General features: G+C 40.3%; 1 protein-coding gene across 1 annotated transcript in view; it reads left to right on the plus strand.

The window, feature by feature from the left end:
* Positions 1-1,041: 1,041 nt before the first annotated feature.
* Positions 1,042-19,334, plus strand: part of HS6ST1 (heparan sulfate 6-O-sulfotransferase 1) — an 88,784-nt gene continuing 70,491 nt past the window's right edge. The window contains exon 1 of the mRNA XM_075201525.1: positions 1,042-1,943. Coding sequence (XP_075057626.1) covers positions 1,432-1,943 — 512 coding nt within the window. The 5' untranslated portion in view covers positions 1,042-1,431. The remainder of the gene's footprint in view (positions 1,944-19,334) is intronic.

Below are 19,334 nucleotides of genomic sequence, written 5' to 3' on the forward strand. Positions count from 1 at the left end.
TAATCAAACAGAAAACTATAACTTCAATCTGAGATTAGTCCAAATTCTAGTACTAACTTCGGTCTTTCTTTTCAAATTCTAAAAATGTAATAAACTCTCACACAGGTTGCAACAAAATTTTGCAAAACTTGTGCAAGTGGAATTTTGCAGCGGAAGAGGCCGTTTTGCAGAGCTGTGATGCGGCGGTGATGCATGATGACAAAGATTCAGCTAAAAAATAAATGAGGTCACAGCCCAGCACCACACTCCCAAAACTAGAGGATGCCACCCTGTCCCAAGATTTTACTATATTCAGCCATAACAATGTAGAACCTCATCTAAGGACTTGTTTAGCAAAATCTGGAAAGGTGTACGCCAATGCTGCTGTAGGGGGGAAGTGAGGGCCTTGTAGCTATGGGTAACACATCATTGATTGACCCCCCTCACCTCCGGCCCCATTCAGTGCACCCTTGCACTTCTTGTAGTTTCTCCAGGGGCAGGCTGGGCTGGGGGGCAGGGAGGCATCTGCCCCCAGGCAGTTCCCATAGTGGGCTACCTTTGGCTGGGTCACTGGGCCACCTGCACTTTTCTTCCTTTAAAATATGACTAATAGACTGCTAAGTGGAGTCTTGCCCCTCCGGGCTAAAATGTGCCTGCCCTCCCTTGGTATGCACCTATATAGTTTACATGTTTTGTTTTCACATGGTAAAATGCTTGAAACCTGATTAAAAAATAGTTGGAATTCCAGAAGTTTTTGCCTATCTAAAACATTACATATTAATTAGTACACACAGTACACTCTTTTGGGTATTGCTGGTTTGTTTATTTTTTACAATCTTTGAATGGCAGAATAATGTCACGGCCATATCACACCCTGCAGTGAAAGATTTCTGTTGTCCAAACAAAGCGTCTTCGAGCCATAAGTACAGCTGCAGCCTGCAGGCTAAACGGCGTGAAAGAGTTAAATTTATTGAGCAGAGAAAAACAGCGCGGGCGGCTGACGGCAACCATAGTAATAAGTGAAAGAGAGAGAGTGTATGCAAATGAGGTGTGTAGTAGGAGCAGGCGCTGTGCATGCTGGGCTGTGATCATGGTGGTGTACGAACAGGAAGGAGGCTGGAAAGCAGCCGGGAGCTCCAGATCTCCGTAGATCTGCTGGAGAGCACCACCAGGGATGGGTGGGTGGTGGTGAAGAGGACCGGGTCACCTGGGAGCTCCTTTATAAAGACGAGAGCTGACCGATCTGTCGCCGCCTTCTTGTTTCCCAGCCACCCTACTGCCTGCTGCATTGGACACTTTGTAGTCACGGTGTGCACTTTGGGTTAAGATCACACAGGTTACACTGATTCCTACGTTCTAGAACGTTGATGATCTGCTGGATACATTGTATCTTCTGGACAACCCACTAAAGAAAGGAGGACTTTTCCTGAAAACCCTGGGAGATGGTGACATATGAAGTGTGTTGGAAGGACCATGGTTGAGAGGACCAGCAAATTTTTGCTGATCTTAGCTGGCTCTGTGTTTTTTATGCTGATCTTGTACCAGTATGTGGGACCAGGGATGAATTTGGGATCTCCAAGTAGGTATTACCAAGAGGACCTAGACCTCTTCCCCACCCCAGATCCTCACTATGTCAAGAAGTACTTTTTCCCAGTGAGGGATCTTGATCGATCCTTGACCTTTGATATGAAAGGGGACGATGTCATTGTATTTCTGCACATCCAAAAGACTGGGGGTACAACTTTTGGACGGCACTTAGTGCAGAATGTGAGGCTGGAGATGCCCTGTGACTGCAGACCGGGCCAGAAGAAGTGTACCTGCTACAGACCCAACAGGAAGGAGACTTGGTTATTTTCCCGTTTCTCCACTGGTTGGAGCTGTGGACTGCATGCAGACTGGACAGAACTCACTAGCTGTGTTCCAGGGGTGCTGGATAAAAGGGAGACCTTAATGAAGATGAAAAGGTGGGTGAAAGCAATATACACACGTTAGTCAGTTATGATAAGGTCCAACCATGGTCTCTTAGTATAGTACACTATCTAAGTGACTATTGTACTTGAGTTACACTATGATCTAGCTGTTGTGGAACTACAATTCCCAACATACCTTGTCAATTGGAGGATTTGTAGTTCTTCAACAGCCTGAGTGATACAGGTTGGTTATGTCTGATTTACATGCCTTGAGTAGAGCATTTTTAATATTTTAAATTTGTATTTGGTACTTCCCAGAATTAAAATCTAGATAATCCTAAAAAATTTTTGAAATATCACTGACATTTTGTTTTTGTTTTAAAACAAACACCTATAAGAACAATTGTCTATCTCTAAGACCTTGACTATTGAGATCAAACAATACAAATATGACCATGAATGTCTCCTGTACTATTTACTTTTACACGCTTATGCATAGTGTTTCTACTTTGTTTCTGCTGTATTTGAACTACCATCAGGTTTTTTTTTTTGGGGGGGAGGGGCTAAGGTATTCATATGGCCCCTTTAGAGGTCAGGAGAAAATGACCCTTCGTTCTTTGCCTGCTTCTGGCTTTTAACATGCTCAGAGAAATATGTTTGTTTCTTCCAAGTTGTTAGGATATGGCTGGTGAATGAATTTGTCGTCTGACTTTTTTACTTGCAATATCTTAGTATTTGCTGATTATCCAAAATACTGTCTGTAATTGTATCTATGGTAGAAACCTTCACTACCTTGCCCAGGCAAAAAATAATTGGACAAGGTTATTTTAAATCCTGGCAAAGTAGCTTCCACAGGAAAGACGTTTATTGATTTCTACAGAACACTTTATTGAAATATATATATATATATATATATATATATATATATATATATATATATATATATATATATATATATATATATATTTATGGTTATGCCTAACACTGTAATAGCATATTACAGTGCTAAGCAGTTTGCTCTAAATACTCTTGCATACAGCATCAAACTTGCTGTCTATCCAGCATAGCAGAGAAATGATAAAAGTGAATTCCTGTACTGATCAAGGCATTATTGGAGTAGTGGATGGCTTTGTAATATAAATTATAGCTGGTAGCTTGCTCAGTGGGTGATGTACTTACTATACACTACTTATTTTTAGTAGTTTATTATTCTTGCTTTGATGGATAAGAATATAGTTGATATAGTACCAGCTGCTACATTTGCCTGGTGTCACTGATATGTCTGTATAATTTATGGGCTTGGTGGGGTTTGTCAGGCACATGTTTATATAATGGCTATAAGAGAAATCTTGATGAGAGTAATTATTTAAATAGTGTAAAGAAATAACATGATAAAACATGTTTATGTTCTCTCTGTTTTTATTGTATTCTTTTTGTGGAAATGCCCCCAAGCTGTTTGCTTTGTGGCTCAAGGTGTGAGCTGCCACTAATTCACTTGTAAATTTTAAGCAATTTAAATGTAACCCTTCCCTAATTGAAATCCAGCAGTAAACAAACCCACCAGCCTCTAAAAGTAAATATTATCAGACTGTATGTGTTCCTTATGTAAAATAAGTAAACTCCATGTTTTATAACTAGCATTTGGGTTAGGATAGGAAGAAAAGTCCAAATTAAGGACCAACAGTCTCTTCACACATGATATTTGTGGCATTGTTAGACTTATGTTGCATGGTTAGAATACACACTCGGCCCATTGATAATAACATTATTATTCGGGTCAGGCCATTACATATGATTGTATGTAACCTATTTTCACTCGGAAACCTTTTTGCTTTACTTACAAGTTTAATAAAGATCTACTGTTTCTTAAAATCTGGTTTTAAATGAGTTTGACCAGCTTATCAGCTTTAAGATTCCAAAGAAACTATTGCAAAATCTTGAAAATTTCCTGCACTGATTCAGTTGCTGGGAATGTGGTTTCTCTTTCAGTGTGAATCTGGCTCATGTGCTGACTTGGTTGTTTGGGGACCAGTATTAGGCTCGGTACACACTACAGAAAATTGTTAACGATATCGCAAGGGGCGGAAATTTTCTGTAAACGATTGAAAGTCTCGATCAGCATGCCGATTCATGTGTACACACTATACACGTATTACAAGATTCACCTTCCAGATCTGAGCTCTTCATCTGTCATAACCATCGTCTAAAAGGATTGCGACTCTGTAAACTTTGTGGAGATCTGTCTACACTGAGTGCATATGGCAGAATTGGAACAACATCGTTCCATTGTTTACAGAGATTTTTAGTCCGTTTATAAACTCAAATGATCTGATGTGCTTTGGGTTGATAAAACATGATGGTTGAAGAGTACACACTAATGCGATACTGGGCTGAACGGTTGTTTATCGTGTGTAAGGCTGGGTACACACTACAGGTTTTTCAATGTGTGCAGCAAGAATATCGCTGAATCGCAGTAGAATGAAATGTAAAGTATGGGCAGCATAGTGGTTAGCATTGCTGTCTCACAGTGCTGGCGTCCTAGGTTTGATTTCTACCATGTCCCTATCTCTGTGGGTTTTGTATGTATCTGTGCTTACGTGGGTTTCCTCCGGGTACTCACAATGCAAAAACATAATAAGTTGATTGGCTTCCAGCAAAAATGGACCCGTGTATATATATAAACTGTAAGCTTCAGCCAGGCAGGGACTGATGTGAATGATTCCATAAAATAGCGTGGCCTATAAAATAAATATATTATGGTGATTTTCCACCTCTACCAATACACATGTAGAAGCCTGCAACAAATGTTCAACATTATCCAGGCATGCTAGGACAATTGCAATCCATTCATTTTTAGAAGAATACTTGTTTAGAGAAATGTCTAGGACTTCTGAGTAGAATAAGGGACAATGGGGGAATTCAGTTAGCCGCGAGGTGACGCTATATGTCTCTAGAATCTCCGCTCATTGTTCTTCGCACTCCATAGAGGTGCGAGGGAAAATGAGCGGAGGTTTCTACCATAATTGCCGGTTGAATCTCCTCCATAGCGGCAGTTTTTACTAAAATCTCTGTTCATTTTCCCTTGCGCCCCACAGAGATGAGTGGGTAAAACAAGCGGAGACTGTACCATATTAGCCGGCAATGTCAGACTTTGAGGCGATGTCCGATGACACCTCGCTGCTAATTGAATTTCTCCCCAATAATTACTTTACATTATTTAACTTTGGATTTCTATAAATTCACAAAAATAAAAGTAAAACTGATGTATAAAATGGGAGCCCCCTCCCTCCCCCCCCCCCCCCCCCATCCTAACATTATTCACTGCAGCAGATCTATTAGGATGAGAATAGTCCTGACAATATCCTTTATTTATTGTATTTGACATTATCCAAGAATGTCAACTAAAATAATGTGATTATCTGGACGGTGTCGGCACGGACCATATTTCTGACCTTTCTTCATGACGCACATTTTTCCTTGTCTAACAGCATGTTGTATAGAAGGTACGTATTGTGTTACACTGCTTCTAGATGTATTGTCAGCACATTTCATCTGTGCACCGTGCCCAGGGCTCTGGTGAGGAGGAAGTCTGCTCCAAGACCTTGTTCAGGCTGAGCTGTATGATAGAGGTGAGAGCCGTCCCCAGCGCTCATTCATTAGCAGGGCTGTAATAACAGAATAAGCCGCTCTCCCGAGAGGACGCAGCATAAAACTACAAGCATGAAATAGCATCTTTCTCTGGAGCTGGGATGGCTAAATATATTCCAGAGAAATGATCAATGATCTGTGTGCAGCAGAAATGTCTGTCTACCTCTGAAGTCATCATGTACCTATCTGTTCCTTTTTTCATACAACCATACAAGCTTTCCTATATTAGTAATCTAATAATTGTTCTACATACAGATGCTCATCCTATAGCCTCATAGCTTCTCGTTTATAAAACAAGCCATTATTCTATAATTAACAGTTTTAGATTCCTTTCCACTGGCGTTTAATCTTTTTATATTTTTTTAAACCATGTGGATGGGATTGTTTCAATGACCTAATACACATCATCATCATCATCAGTTATTTATATAGCGCCACTAATTCCGCATCGCTGTACAGAGAACTCATTCACATCAGTCCCTGCCCCATTGGAGCTTACAGTCTAAATTCCCTAAGACAGACAGACAGACAGACAGACAGACAGACAGACAGACAGACAGACAGACAGACAGACAGACAGACACACACACACACACTAAGGTCAATTTTGATAGCAGCCAATTAACCTACCAGTATGTTTTTGGAGTGTGGGAGGAAACCGGAGCACCTGGAGAAAATCCACGCAGACACAGGGAGATTATACAAACTACACACAGATAAGGCCATGGTCGAGAATCAAACTCATGACCCCAGTGCTGTGAGGCAGAAGTGCTAATTACTAAGCCACCGTGCTGCCCTAGCATTTGCGCTTGTGAGCAGGGGTGTTTAGCTTGTGGCTCTGATTTGTGAATGCTATCTACTTGCGTTCTACTGCACGTGAGCGTACGGTATGGTGGTCCTCCATTGACCACCCTAACACCTTGCTGCAAGCGCTCTTTACCGCAGCATGTCACACGCGATCATGTTTGACATGCGGTGTCACTGGTGTATAACGCAATGCCAATAAATAATGGGACTCAGGCACTTGCAGAATACTACTTTTACCCCTTGACACGTGGCTAGGTTTTGTACAGCAAAAAAACCACAAACCAAACCAAGATGTTCATAAGTTGGCTTTCCAAATTCAAACATCACTCTTTTATTTTATGTCTTTTTCCTATTGATTTTGTGTACTCTACTGAATCTCTTACCAAGTGCATTGCTCTATTTATAGTTTTTTACTTCTTCACCAAAGCCCTTTATATTATAAAGACAGATGTTTATTTACACTGTGGATCGCACACAACTGTTCTGTTGATACAATTGTACCCTATGTGCAAATGTTTTATTTATTGGGTGCAAAAACAAACTTCTCTGCCTAAATGATGTCACGTCTTTGTTATGCAAAACACAGAACGGAGTCCAACTGATAAAACAATAGATTTAATAAAAGTTGTAAGAGAGCGTGTACCAATCAGATATAGTTATGTTGTGGCCTTCACAGGAATGTGTAACGGAATAATGCTAGAAAACAAAATATTGTATAAAAATACACTACATTCACAGCTTCACACTCTTCTTGAACAGCTTTGTGGAGAACTAGAAACTTTTACCTTTGTTCGAATATCAGAGCAACTCTGTTTACGCAGTCATTTAGCATTGCTCACTGCATTCTGCCAGTTTTCTGTGAAAGTCTGTCTCCCATCCTTAATCAATGATTTTAATTTATAAACTCCAGCATATAGTACAACAGATTGTATTTATCTCCCACACTTGGTCAAGTATTGCACATTATATAATAGACCATAATAGATAGCATTTTCATAACTAATATTTTAATACTTAGAGAACATCATTGCCGCTTCCAGTCTCCAAACACTGATGTAAGTCAGTATAAAACACTCATTTATCACGTTCTCATGTATTAGTAGATGTTCTTTAACTGAGTTCTAGGGGGTAAATGTATCAAGCTGAGAGTTTTCCAGCAGGTTTAAAAAATGGAGATGTTGTCTATAGCAACCAATCAGATTCTAGTTATTTTGTAGAATCTACTATAGCTAGAATCTGATTGGTTTTTCAAACCTGCTGGAAAACTCTCAGCTTGATACATTTACCGCCTGGAGTTGAGTTCTACTTTAGGTGCCATCAATGCCTCAGACCTACAATGTACCATGTATACATAAGCCATACCTCTCAACATGTGTGAATTTGGAGTCAGGACTCTGTGCAATGTGTGTGAAGGGGGGCTTGGCTGTGCCTCACAGGGCGTGCTACGTCACTGCGGAATCACTGGAAGACCTGCAGACCCCTTCCTATACCCCCACACTTGCTGCTGGTAGAAGCGGCATAGGAGGGGGATCACTCTGGGGGGTATATATCCCAATTGTCCTCGACTCTGTAGGACATTCCCCACAAATCAGGACTTTCCCACCAATGTTGTTTATTATGGTTTTGTTTTTTTTTGCATAAAATAACCGCATCTTTAAGTATCCTAGTTATTACTGGGGGATCGGCGATATCTGCTGTGTCCCCACTGTTATCGTAGTCAATTGCAGTCCCTGTAGGTTTCTACGGGGACTATTTCTCGTGATTTACCAAGTTCTGAAAATTAAAGATGTGTCAAGTGTGATCGTAGACTCTAAAAGGCCATTGTTATTCATTGACTCATGGTATGAATTTTTCTTAAAAGGTTTTTATTGGGTTTTTAAGAGAACGTGAAACAAACACAGCAGTAATTACTGGTTACAATTCAAGAAGTATAAGAAAATGAACAATCAACACTGCCAACAAACAATCAAGAAAAATAACAATAAATGTATAAACACACCATATAATGCAAAGTGCTTATGACAAAGACAACTAGAGGGGAAGGAGGGGGGGACGAATAGGAGGGGGAGAGCGGAGACAAGTCTAGAGACATTCAGATTATAGGGTAAGTACCTTTTGGGTATAAATATTCTTTTTTAATACAAAAGCCTTTTCTTGTTCTTATGACTGGGCACAATAAATATGTATTTTCTTTCCATCCGTCAAACATTGACGCATTAAAGCCAAGATACAGTATGTACCCTGTTGCACAGAATGTTATTCTTTATTGCTAGGATTGATTTATTATAGCTGTTAACCTTTACCACAAGTTTAAAAATTATATATATATTTACACACACACACAAGTTAACCTGTGCATGATACTCATGCATTCTAGTCAAATCAAGCTACTTAAGGTCTTAAAAAGGTTCTTGTCATGCATTTGGACCTAGCCCAGGCCTCCTCAGGGGAAGAGCGTTACTTCCCGACGCAAGCGCCCTTTTTAATGTGTGTTCATGAGGTAAAATTACCTCACGAAAATGAGTTTGACCCCTCAACTCGTAAATTTAGCCTTTACTACTCCTCCCACGGGGGGATGATGGAAGTTAACTGACTTCACTATTCTAATTTTTTTGGTCAAATAATGTCCGTATACCAAATTTCAGGTCAATTGGATGAGCCCTTTCTGAGAAAATAGTTTTTTCCACACACACACACACACACACACACACACACACACACACACACACACACTCACACTAACACACGCCTCTAGGCTTTTACTTTTATATATTGGATAATGCTAAGAATTTAGTAGGTCGGTGTATAACTCCGCCCAGCAGGTGGCGCTGCAGCTTGTTTTGTTTTTTTCCACACACAGACTAACACACGCCGCTAGGCTTATATATATTAGAGATATATATATATTAGAGAGATATATATATATATGAATAAACAACTTGTATTTTGTGAGAGTACAGTGTTTTTTTGGTTTGTTTTTTCTTTCTACTGTTTGGAATAGTTATAAATCCTATTTATAAATATCTATTTTGTTTGTGTATATATGACACTCCCAAATAAACCTTTGAGCTTCTTGTTCTTGTATAACCAAGCTGAGAGCAGTACTCATGTCAATGAGTAACAATATACCAGAGAAAGTTATTTATTTGATCTTGTTCTAGAGTATTGTTCTTCTGTTTATCTGAGATACCATAAGATGTGGGTAACTGTATAATGTACTTTTATATCTGACAGTCATGGGACCTCAAAGCATCCCCCCACCCCATTTTCCCAGAAAGGAAAAAATACCTTATGGTTTGTAAAAGTGTCAACCAGTATAAGTCTTTGTGGTATTTCCACACAATTGTGGATGTCCGAAATCTTGCTGCTCAATAGGAATAACTGTTTTTCCTTTTTCTATGCTCAGTGATTGACATGTGGCCAACTGTACATATATGGGGATAGCGTGTTTATGATGTGAATGTGATTTATGCAACAGATATGCGAGTGTGTGGTTTTACTTGTTTATCTAAATGGTTTTTTTTTACATCAATTAAAACTTTTCCAGTGTGTTGGTCTAGCGTTGTATGTTTTACGTTATTATAATAATAATAATAAGTCTTAAGTAGTGTTTTAACAGACCTTAAATCCGCAAGCGACCACTTGTCCTATTTGCAGACTTCCCTGTAAAACTTCTGCCGCACACAGATGGATACAGCTCTCCTCCTAGCTCTTCTGACTCTTCCTAATGCAGAGACTTGAGTGCACTTACAACAATTCCGCTTACTATACAAACCCTGGGAATGGTTTCACTTGCTGGGATGGCTCCCTTGTGTCTATATCGGTGCACGTTCAGCAGGATTTTCAGCTCTGACTGAACAGATATACACCATATTTCCAAAGGAAGAAAGGTTACCATTGAGGGTTAAATGTCAGATATTCTAAAAATGTTAATAGAAATAACCTTGATTGTGAATTTTAGGTAAGCTCAGCTGAAAATCCTTTAAACTCTATCTAGCGTCTTCCTACAGTAGTACTCGGTGTTACTTAGAAGGACCTAATCTGTAGGTCTTAGAAGATACCATGCCGTTGGTGATGTGGCCAGTTATTTGGTATAACCATGTGCTGATTAGGATACTCTGTGTTTACAAGACCATTTACTCCATTCTGAAGATAGATTAGAAGAAGACCCTACAATAGATCAAAGGAAAGGAAGATTAAATAACTGAGTCCTAAAAAATATATATTTACAATTGTGCTAATGGTAAACTCTGGGTACTTTAGCAGTCCTCTCACCTCTTGGGAATCTTGTCCCCCTTGCTCTGTTGTGGCCACTCTTCTGAATGTATCTTCCCATCTTCCTCTCCCAACTCGGCACCGTAGCCACCTGGTGATGTTGACGCTTGGTTCTTCGGGAACTGTGGTTCTCTTGCAGGAAATAAGAGCGTTCATTATTGACCTATACTGTACTTTGTGGGTAGCGCCGACTTTATAACACCTTTTTTAGGTGCAATCTTATTTGAACAATCTATTGTTATCACCACATAAATCTGTAAAAAAAACAACATTATTTTTCTTAAGAACCATAAAATAATCTATTTGTTAGACTTTTTTTCTAAGGTAAAGAAAATAATACTCAACAGTCAATTGGGGTAATTAACATGTATTCTAAATTATTTATATGGAACATATCTAAGAGCATTGAAGCTTTTACTATTGTTTTCCACAGTTTTGTTCTTGTTGGAACCATGTTTTTATTCCGTATAGTAGATAAATAATCATCTATGCAAAGATTTCTTTTTCCATCTTGGGGCCCCAAAACATGGGCCATTAATATGCGTTCCCAAAAATGATCTGGTTTATTTTTTTTTTAATTGGATCAATGCCTGGCATGATGGTTGTTTTGGGACCACAAAATGGGTTCTCTATTGTTGGACATCCAATGAATAATCACTGGTTTTAATAATGTCGTGTCGTCCACATTAAACTGTCCTTTATTTTTAAACTAGTATAATCGCTGTATTCCAGAACTGTTTTTGTGCTCCATGAGAATATATCAGCGATGGACAAAAGGCGGCCCTCCAAGCTAGGGACATCGAGGGGGGGATCGGTACAAATGGCCCGCAAGTGTGTTTTTGGGGAGGTGGGGGGGGGCCTGTGTGCTCTAATTACAGAGTTCCCTGTTACTTTGGCAACAAAGGTAAGCAATGTATTCCATAGGTATCATCTTTCAGAATTATTTATTTTTATCTTATATGTTCATTTCCATGTAGTCACTACCCAGTGCACCACTGATGGTAAGCTTACTGTTGCTATTTCCAAGGGTGTAACATTGCCCACACTAATGCTAACCTCAAAAAGGTTCCCCAGAGAAAGGGATCCAGGATTATATGTGTGATTAAAGCATGTGGGCAGAGGGACGCGTGTGAGAAATGCATTTTTCTATAGGAAGATAGCCTAGTGCTTTTCACCTGCTAGACATGACCCCAATGATGCATGGCCACACCCCCTTTGACGGCGGCGCAGCGGCGGCACATGAGTTTACATGCTAATCACCTATAGGGGGCCCCATGAAGTTGCTGTTTCGAGGCCCAATTATTCCTTTTGGCAGCCCTGCCTACGGCCCCCAGCTCCTTCCTGCTTTATTATCAGATTTGATTGTTTTTACAGATGTTTTTTTTTCCTTTGATTAAATGTATTGTGTTTACCTTGTCACTGAGATTAAGGGTAATGTGCTGTTCTTTTGTAAATTAATGGGCGACTCCCTGAAGTTTATCAGGTTTCCCATCACTGGTATATGTTTTCTTTCTAGACAGTAACTTGTTCTGACTTATTTTATCAAGGTTACCTTGTAAACCCTGTATCACTATCGCATTGGAATGTAAAAGTTGCTGTTTTCTCTTTGTACATATTTACTATACTGCACTGTCCAAGTAACTGCTCCAATTGCATCAGTGACATATTAACTCACAAATGTAGTTTTACACATTAACCCTCAGATGGTCTGCCTGCCTGTTCATTTATTGGATGGTCTGCCTGCCTGCGCACGTACTAGATGGTCTGCCTGCCTGCGCACGTACTAGATGGTCTGCCTGCCTGCGCACGTACTAGATGGTCTGCCTGCCTGCGCACGTACTAGATGGTCTGCCTGCCTGCGCACGTACTAGATGGTCTGCCTGCCTGCGCACGTACTAGATGGTCTGCCTGCCTGCGCACGTACTAGATGGTCTGCCTGCCTGCGCACGTACTAGATGGTCGGCCTGCCTGCGCACGTACTAGATGGTCGGCCTGCCTGCGCACGTACTAGATGGTCGGCCTGCCTGCGCACGTACTAGATGGTCGGCCTGCCTGCGCACGTACTAGATGGTCGGCCTGCCTGCGCACGTACTAGATGGTCGGCCTGCCTGCGCACGTACTAGATGGTCGGCCTGCCTGCGCACGTACTAGATGGTCGGCCTGCCTGCGCACGTACTAGATGGTCGGCCTGCCTGCGCACGTACTAGATGGTCGGCCTGCCTGCGCACGTACTAGATGGTCGGCCTGCCTGCGCACGTACTAGATGGTCGGCCTGCCTGCGCACTTACTGGGCATCATTTGTGAAGGAGATGTCATTTCAAAATAATATTTCTAGATTAAGTATGGAAATGGCTTTGACTGAAACTTCTTCCTATTTTAATGTTTGCTGTACTAGTAATGTGATTGTACTTCTGTGATTTCAGCCTCCAATTTGCTATGTTCTGCTCTGGCTGTCATTATGGTTATTGTTATTCATGAATGTATTTAGTAATTGCCTTTAAATCACACAGCTAATTCATAGTAATGGTTATTTATTTTCTTGTAGGTGATCGCTGTCCGTTAAAGGCTTATTCTTATTAGGTTTTGAAAGAGAGTGTGTGTGTATATGTGTATATATATATATATATATATATATATATATATATATATATATATATATATATATATATATATATATATTTATATATTATATATTTTTTATGTGTATATGATATAAATTTATTATTGGAGGGGAAGGACTTTAGGGTATGACATTGTTGCAGGAAACGCTTATAGCACATTTCTTCATTCATCTGTGAATGGACCACAGAGTAGTGATTATTAGCCTGTTATCACTTACTAACGTGCTATGTCTACGTGGTGGTTTGATCATTGCATTAAGTCAGCATTGTGCCCACACTAGTCTACCTGTTATGCTGTCGTAACCATCAAGTACCCAATAACAGCTAAGTGAGGACTTGACATGATTTATGGAGAATCAAATCATGACATGGCATACCCACTCCTACCCTCTGTTAGCATTCAGGGAATGCCCTATTGACAAGTAATATTTATTTTCATTTTAATGCTATATATGCTTGAGCCAAGCAAAAGTTAAATATCCTCTATGAACCACAATGTCTTTAGTAGCCAAATGATCATGGATATGGGCAAAAACTTGGGTTTATATACTTCATAAGCATGGTGGCTTATTGGTTAGCACTTCTGCCTCACAGCACTGGGGTCATGAGTTTGATTTCTGACCATGGCCTTATCTGTGTGGAGTTTGTATCTTCTACCCGTGTTTGCGTGGGTTTCCTCTGGGTGCTCCGGTTTCCTCCCACACTTCAAAAACATATTAGTAGGTTAATGGGCTGCTATCAAATTGACCCTAGTCTCTCTGTCTGTGTGTGTGTTATGGAGTTTAGACTGTAAGCTCTGTTGGGTCAGGGACTGATGTGAGTGAGTTCTCTGTACAGCGCTGCAGAATTAGTGGCGCTATATGAATAAATGATGATGATGATGATTAACTTTAAAGTGGAGGATCTCCCAGACATAGAAGTACTTATTTCTAATTAGCTCTTTACATAATTAATATTTCGGTCTAGTTGTGTATGGACCAGTGGTAGGTGACATATGGTTTATCTTTGGTAATTCTGTAATGGTCTGTGAATTATTCAGTGTGCCAATCAAGGTTCATTGCAGATTGTCATATGATGACCACGAAAAGGAGACCTAATGTTGATTAACAATTTGCCACAGTTTACCCACTGGTAAGTGTCGCCTGTCTCCCTCGGACCTCTGCAGGGTTTGCTATCCATAGATAAATAGATGTCAAAATCTAAAATGTATTTTGTTTGTTATTCAGTTGATTCCCCCCCCCCCCACCCCCCTCCATGTACCATGGAAACTGGTTTATTTGACCTGATTGACCTTTCCCTGGGTTAGTTCTAGCACTCTGCTAAGGGCATTGGTATCAGAACTTGCCAGGTGTAACAGGCCGTCCAATCTACTGTCTCCATGTGACAGCCATTGTTAAGAAGTTAGCAGGGTGCCTGTATCATCTCATTGTGTTATTTAATCATTTGGAACATTTAACCAGCAGGATGGTTCCTTCTGTTTCTTGCAATATGATTTCCTTCACTCAGTCAAGGCTCTTGAGGCCGGACAGATGCAGTTTTACCAGCTGTACTAGGAAACGTCAATTAGTATCATCTTGTTACGGGGCGTTTTTGGGTCCCTGTGCCATGGAAACTGGTTCATCACCGCGCTTACCAGATGGCTCCCAGTCTGCAGGGACCGCTCAGGAAGAGCTGCTAAGATTTCAATTCCCTCAGCATTACATTTCACCTTCCTTAAGGGGAATTTAATGTACAGGACCTGACATGTCTTGAGACAAACAGTTTTACCCGTTTCTCATGCATTGTGTTGAGAGTTCCTGCATGATGGCTCGTAAGGAAGAATTCCTAAATCTAGTTGCAACAAAAGGACCTATTCAGATTTCACCCACTAGAACACAAGAGCCCGCAGCGTGTTTTGTGCCATGTGCTACTCCGGTTCCAGATATTTAATTATTGGATCCTGCTCCCAAAATCTAACACAAAGTCTGTTTGTGTACGTTGTAATGGAACATCTGTGTTACCCGCGTGTCTGTGGACAATTCCCTTTCTCACACAGCACATTTGTCATATGCAACTCTTATATAAGTTATCCGCTGTGTTAAAAGTGTTGCAATGTACAGAAATACTGTTCTAGAGCACACACCGTTGACCAAGACGGTCTGCCTGCTAATATTTGCGACCTGTAGAAATGAGGCTGATGCATTGCAGGACTTCTCTGGTGGAGAAGAAATACGTCCGCGGTCAGCCGCACCAGTATAAATGTACTTTATAAATATTAAAAGCGCAAGTGGTATTGGCATTTATCCTTACTAGTACAAATATGTATATATTCAGCACAGCAGAATTAGGAGTGTAGGTTCATATTTTGATCAAAACTTTTAAGCTTGCAAATGTCAAGGGTCATCCTTTTTTGTCCCCAATATGGACCTTGGTCTGTGCAAAGGAAATTAGATTGTAAGCTGCAGGAGGGAGCAGACTGAATAATCTGTTTTTTTGCATTGTGTTCTAAAATATATATTATTGCTGCAGTTTGTCATTCCATTAAGATCTTGAGATTTAACAAAAGTAAGCAATTTCACACCAGGAACATATGCTTACACCACAGATGTTGGCTGTATAGTATTAAAAGGAGGCCAGTTCTGTTGGTTAAATTGCTCCACTTGGTATGTGCACTGAGGTTTGTTTAGTGCAAACGTTGCATGGAAAGCCTTAATCGGTGACCTTGATTAGTTGCTAGGGACAACTAATCATTGAGTCAAAGGGGGGGAAACATTTTTACTAACCATAATTTGATGCCAGCTAGGCTGGGTACACACTACAGCATTTTCCAACCAATCTGTTATCTACAACGATTTTACCAACGTCTGGGACTTGATGACCGATGCTTTGGAACGACTACCGTTCATTGTCTAAAGCTGGGTACACACTACAGAAATTTCGACCAACTTTTTATGCCGAGCGATTTTTACATGCGACCGATGGTCCGAACGCTCGGTCCATGGACTGCATACACACTAGCCTTGTTTAGGACGATAAAGGGAAGATCGGACGTCCCAGAAGCGACTTTTTACAGCCATGTTGTCGTGAGCAATGACTGTAATTTCTTACTCACTGTTGTGGATCGGTCGGAAGTTTATACACACTACACAGCGGAAACGAGATTGGAACGAAAATATTAAACGGTGCGACCAACCGAATGAGGCGATAATCGTACATTTGGGCAGACTTTCGACCATCGTGTAACTGTACACACTGACCCGACTTTTGAACGAGTGGTCGTATGTCGGCTGTTTCAGCCGCTTATTGGACGAAAACAGTGTAGTGTGTACCCAGCTTAAGTGTACACACTAATGCAATATTGGGCAACATGGTTGTTTATTGGGTGATTGGCCCGATAGTTAGTTGGCTGAAAACATTATAGGGTGTACCCAGCCTTAGAAAGGTTTTTGTGTGTTTTGGTAGGTCAATGTTGTTTGTTTTACTGGAGGTTTTTGTGTTCTAGGCAGACTGAGATAAAATACTACAGACAACAATGGTTTATCTGCTGCATACAGAACTTTCAGCAAATACTAATTGACCTGAACATTTTAGAGAAGGTCATCTTCTAGCCACTCTTGTGCCAAGCGTAGGACCACCCAACGTGTGGCCAGGTTTGGTGGGCAGGGCTATGAAAAGCCCAGAAAACCATAAAGTTTACTTGTTAAGCATTTAATATTCATTATTTGTGATTTATTATTGGTAATAAAAATATTTTTTTTGTACTTATAGAGCACCAACATATTACATGCTCTGCACAATCGGAGGATGTGTGATCCTTCATGTACCTCACTGCACCCAGTGATGCTTACCATCTAATCCACACGGGGGTGGATTAGATTGTAAGCACCACTGGGTGAGTTTTTGCAGAGGTGAAACGTTCCAGTGATTACAATATTTAAGTTGCACTTTTGTTGTATGTTTTGTACTGCATGAGTTAATTTGCTGAATTAGTAGCCTGTAAATTAGAAATGTTCACTGATCCCCGTGTTCTGGTTTTGGATCTGGATTAACTTCGTGTTTTGGATCCCATTTTTTTTTTATTTTTTTCCCCCCGCCTACTTTATTATTGACCTTAATAACCCTAATTTCAAGTTGTTTGCAGTCAATTTTGACCACCTCACAGGTCACTATATTATTTTCATACCCTTTCAAACAAAGACTACAGCAACCTGGATGGATGCTAAGCGACAGAGCAATGACACAAACACACGGCAGTTCCTAGCACATCTAGGAAACATTGGCACAGAGCAGTGTCTGAAGAAAAGTGGTGCAATTGGCAATGGATCTCGCCTTTGTGTTTTACCTATATAACACAGTACAATGCTAAAATCACATCTTTTTGCTTTTTTTCCCCCCTACATTATTATTAACCTCAATAATACTAATTTCAAATCATTTGCAGTCAATTTTGACCACCTTACAGGTCACAATATTATTTTTATACACTTTCAAACAAAGACTGCAGATTAAGAAGACCAAGCCTGCCAGACCTATTATTTCTATTTCAGCAATGACAATTAGCAATTGAGCGCTCCTGAATGTCACTGGAGACTTTGAAGAACACTGTTACCCCTCCTATTTCTATTCTACCTATGACGCTGCCCAACTGCACAAGAGACTACCAAGAACTGTGCTACCCCTTCTTTGTCCCTCTGTGAAATGGCGCTGGATCACCGTGGAGGGAGTTGCTCATAGAATCTAAAGCTTGCGAGATCCAATGATGTAACAATGACGTTTTGTCTCGTTTTCAATTCCGAGGGCATTCAAAGTACCGAGCCGGCTCGACTCTGTACTCGGATCTGCCAAGTTCGGTTCTCGGGGAACCGAGCGTGAGCATCTCTACTGTAAATAAAACTGGAATGACCATGTTCTCCCTCAGATTGGAACACGTAAGGCTAAATACTGCTGGAGAAACACCTTAAATTTTATAGCTAAATGCGAAATGAGGTGAATATTCCCCTGAACGATTTTGAAAATTTCACTCATCTCTGCTAAAAACTTTTATCAGCAGAAACATATGTTGTAGAAGTGAGTTGAAGGCAACAGCTGCTGCCTCTGGACGACTTCATTTCGTACACCGAGGTTTACAGCAAACCGTGAAGAAATACATTTTTCTGCGAAGCCGTCTACTTAACTCTGTGTTGGATGAAACCAAATAAAGCCAGAGGGCTTTTTGCCTTTTAAGTGTAGGTTTCTGTTTAGTAAATAGACACTATACCGTCACGTCACTTTGTTCTTGTGTTATGTTCATAAATGCATACATACATCTATCGAATACCTTTTTTACTTTAATAATTTATATTTTTCTCTCAAAGTGCACAGACATTTTATTGTTTCAAATAATATTCAAAAGAATGCGGTGTATGAATTTAGTAGAAAGCTGTCACAAATTGCATTATTGAGGTGACTGGTTCTCTGTGAATCAATTGGTTGTTTCCTCATGAATATTTACTTGTTCAACCTACAAAATGGCTGATTTTACTGTGTCAGAGCAAATGCACTTTTATGTTGTTTTAATTCATAAGATTATATAGCCTGATTGGATAAATGGTGCTTTACAGAGTACCGGGAACACTATACCATACTGGGGGATAAATACAAGTGCAGTACTTGAGGAAACTGAACAACAAGTTCCCCTCCCTGAGGCTATTGCAGTCTAATTACGTTTGAAGCAAACATTTGTCTCCCTCTCTGTCTATGTGTGAGTATGTGTCTATATTAGGGAATTTAGACTGTAAGCTCCAATGGGGCAGGGACTGATGTGAATGAGTTTTCTGTACAGCGCTGCGGAATTAGTGGCGCTATATAAATGATGATTTTGTTGGTTTAGTTATGCGAACCATTGGGGCTTCAAGCGTGAACCTTCAAATGTTATACCGTGGCCGTCAATCCCTGTTACTTGGCAGCTCTGTACCATGAAGCCCATTTGTTGAGCAGGTAACGTTTACACACACTGTCCATGTGTTTGAATTCAAGTGTTAGTTTTTATGAGCATTACACAAAATACAGACTTCTATGATCTAATTGGCTAGCTAATTCCGAGGATTTTTGGGGGACTGAATATGGAATCTTTTGA

This window comes from Mixophyes fleayi, chromosome 3 (assembly GCF_038048845.1).
Source record: "Mixophyes fleayi isolate aMixFle1 chromosome 3, aMixFle1.hap1, whole genome shotgun sequence".
NCBI classification, from domain to species: domain Eukaryota; kingdom Metazoa; phylum Chordata; class Amphibia; order Anura; family Limnodynastidae; genus Mixophyes; species Mixophyes fleayi.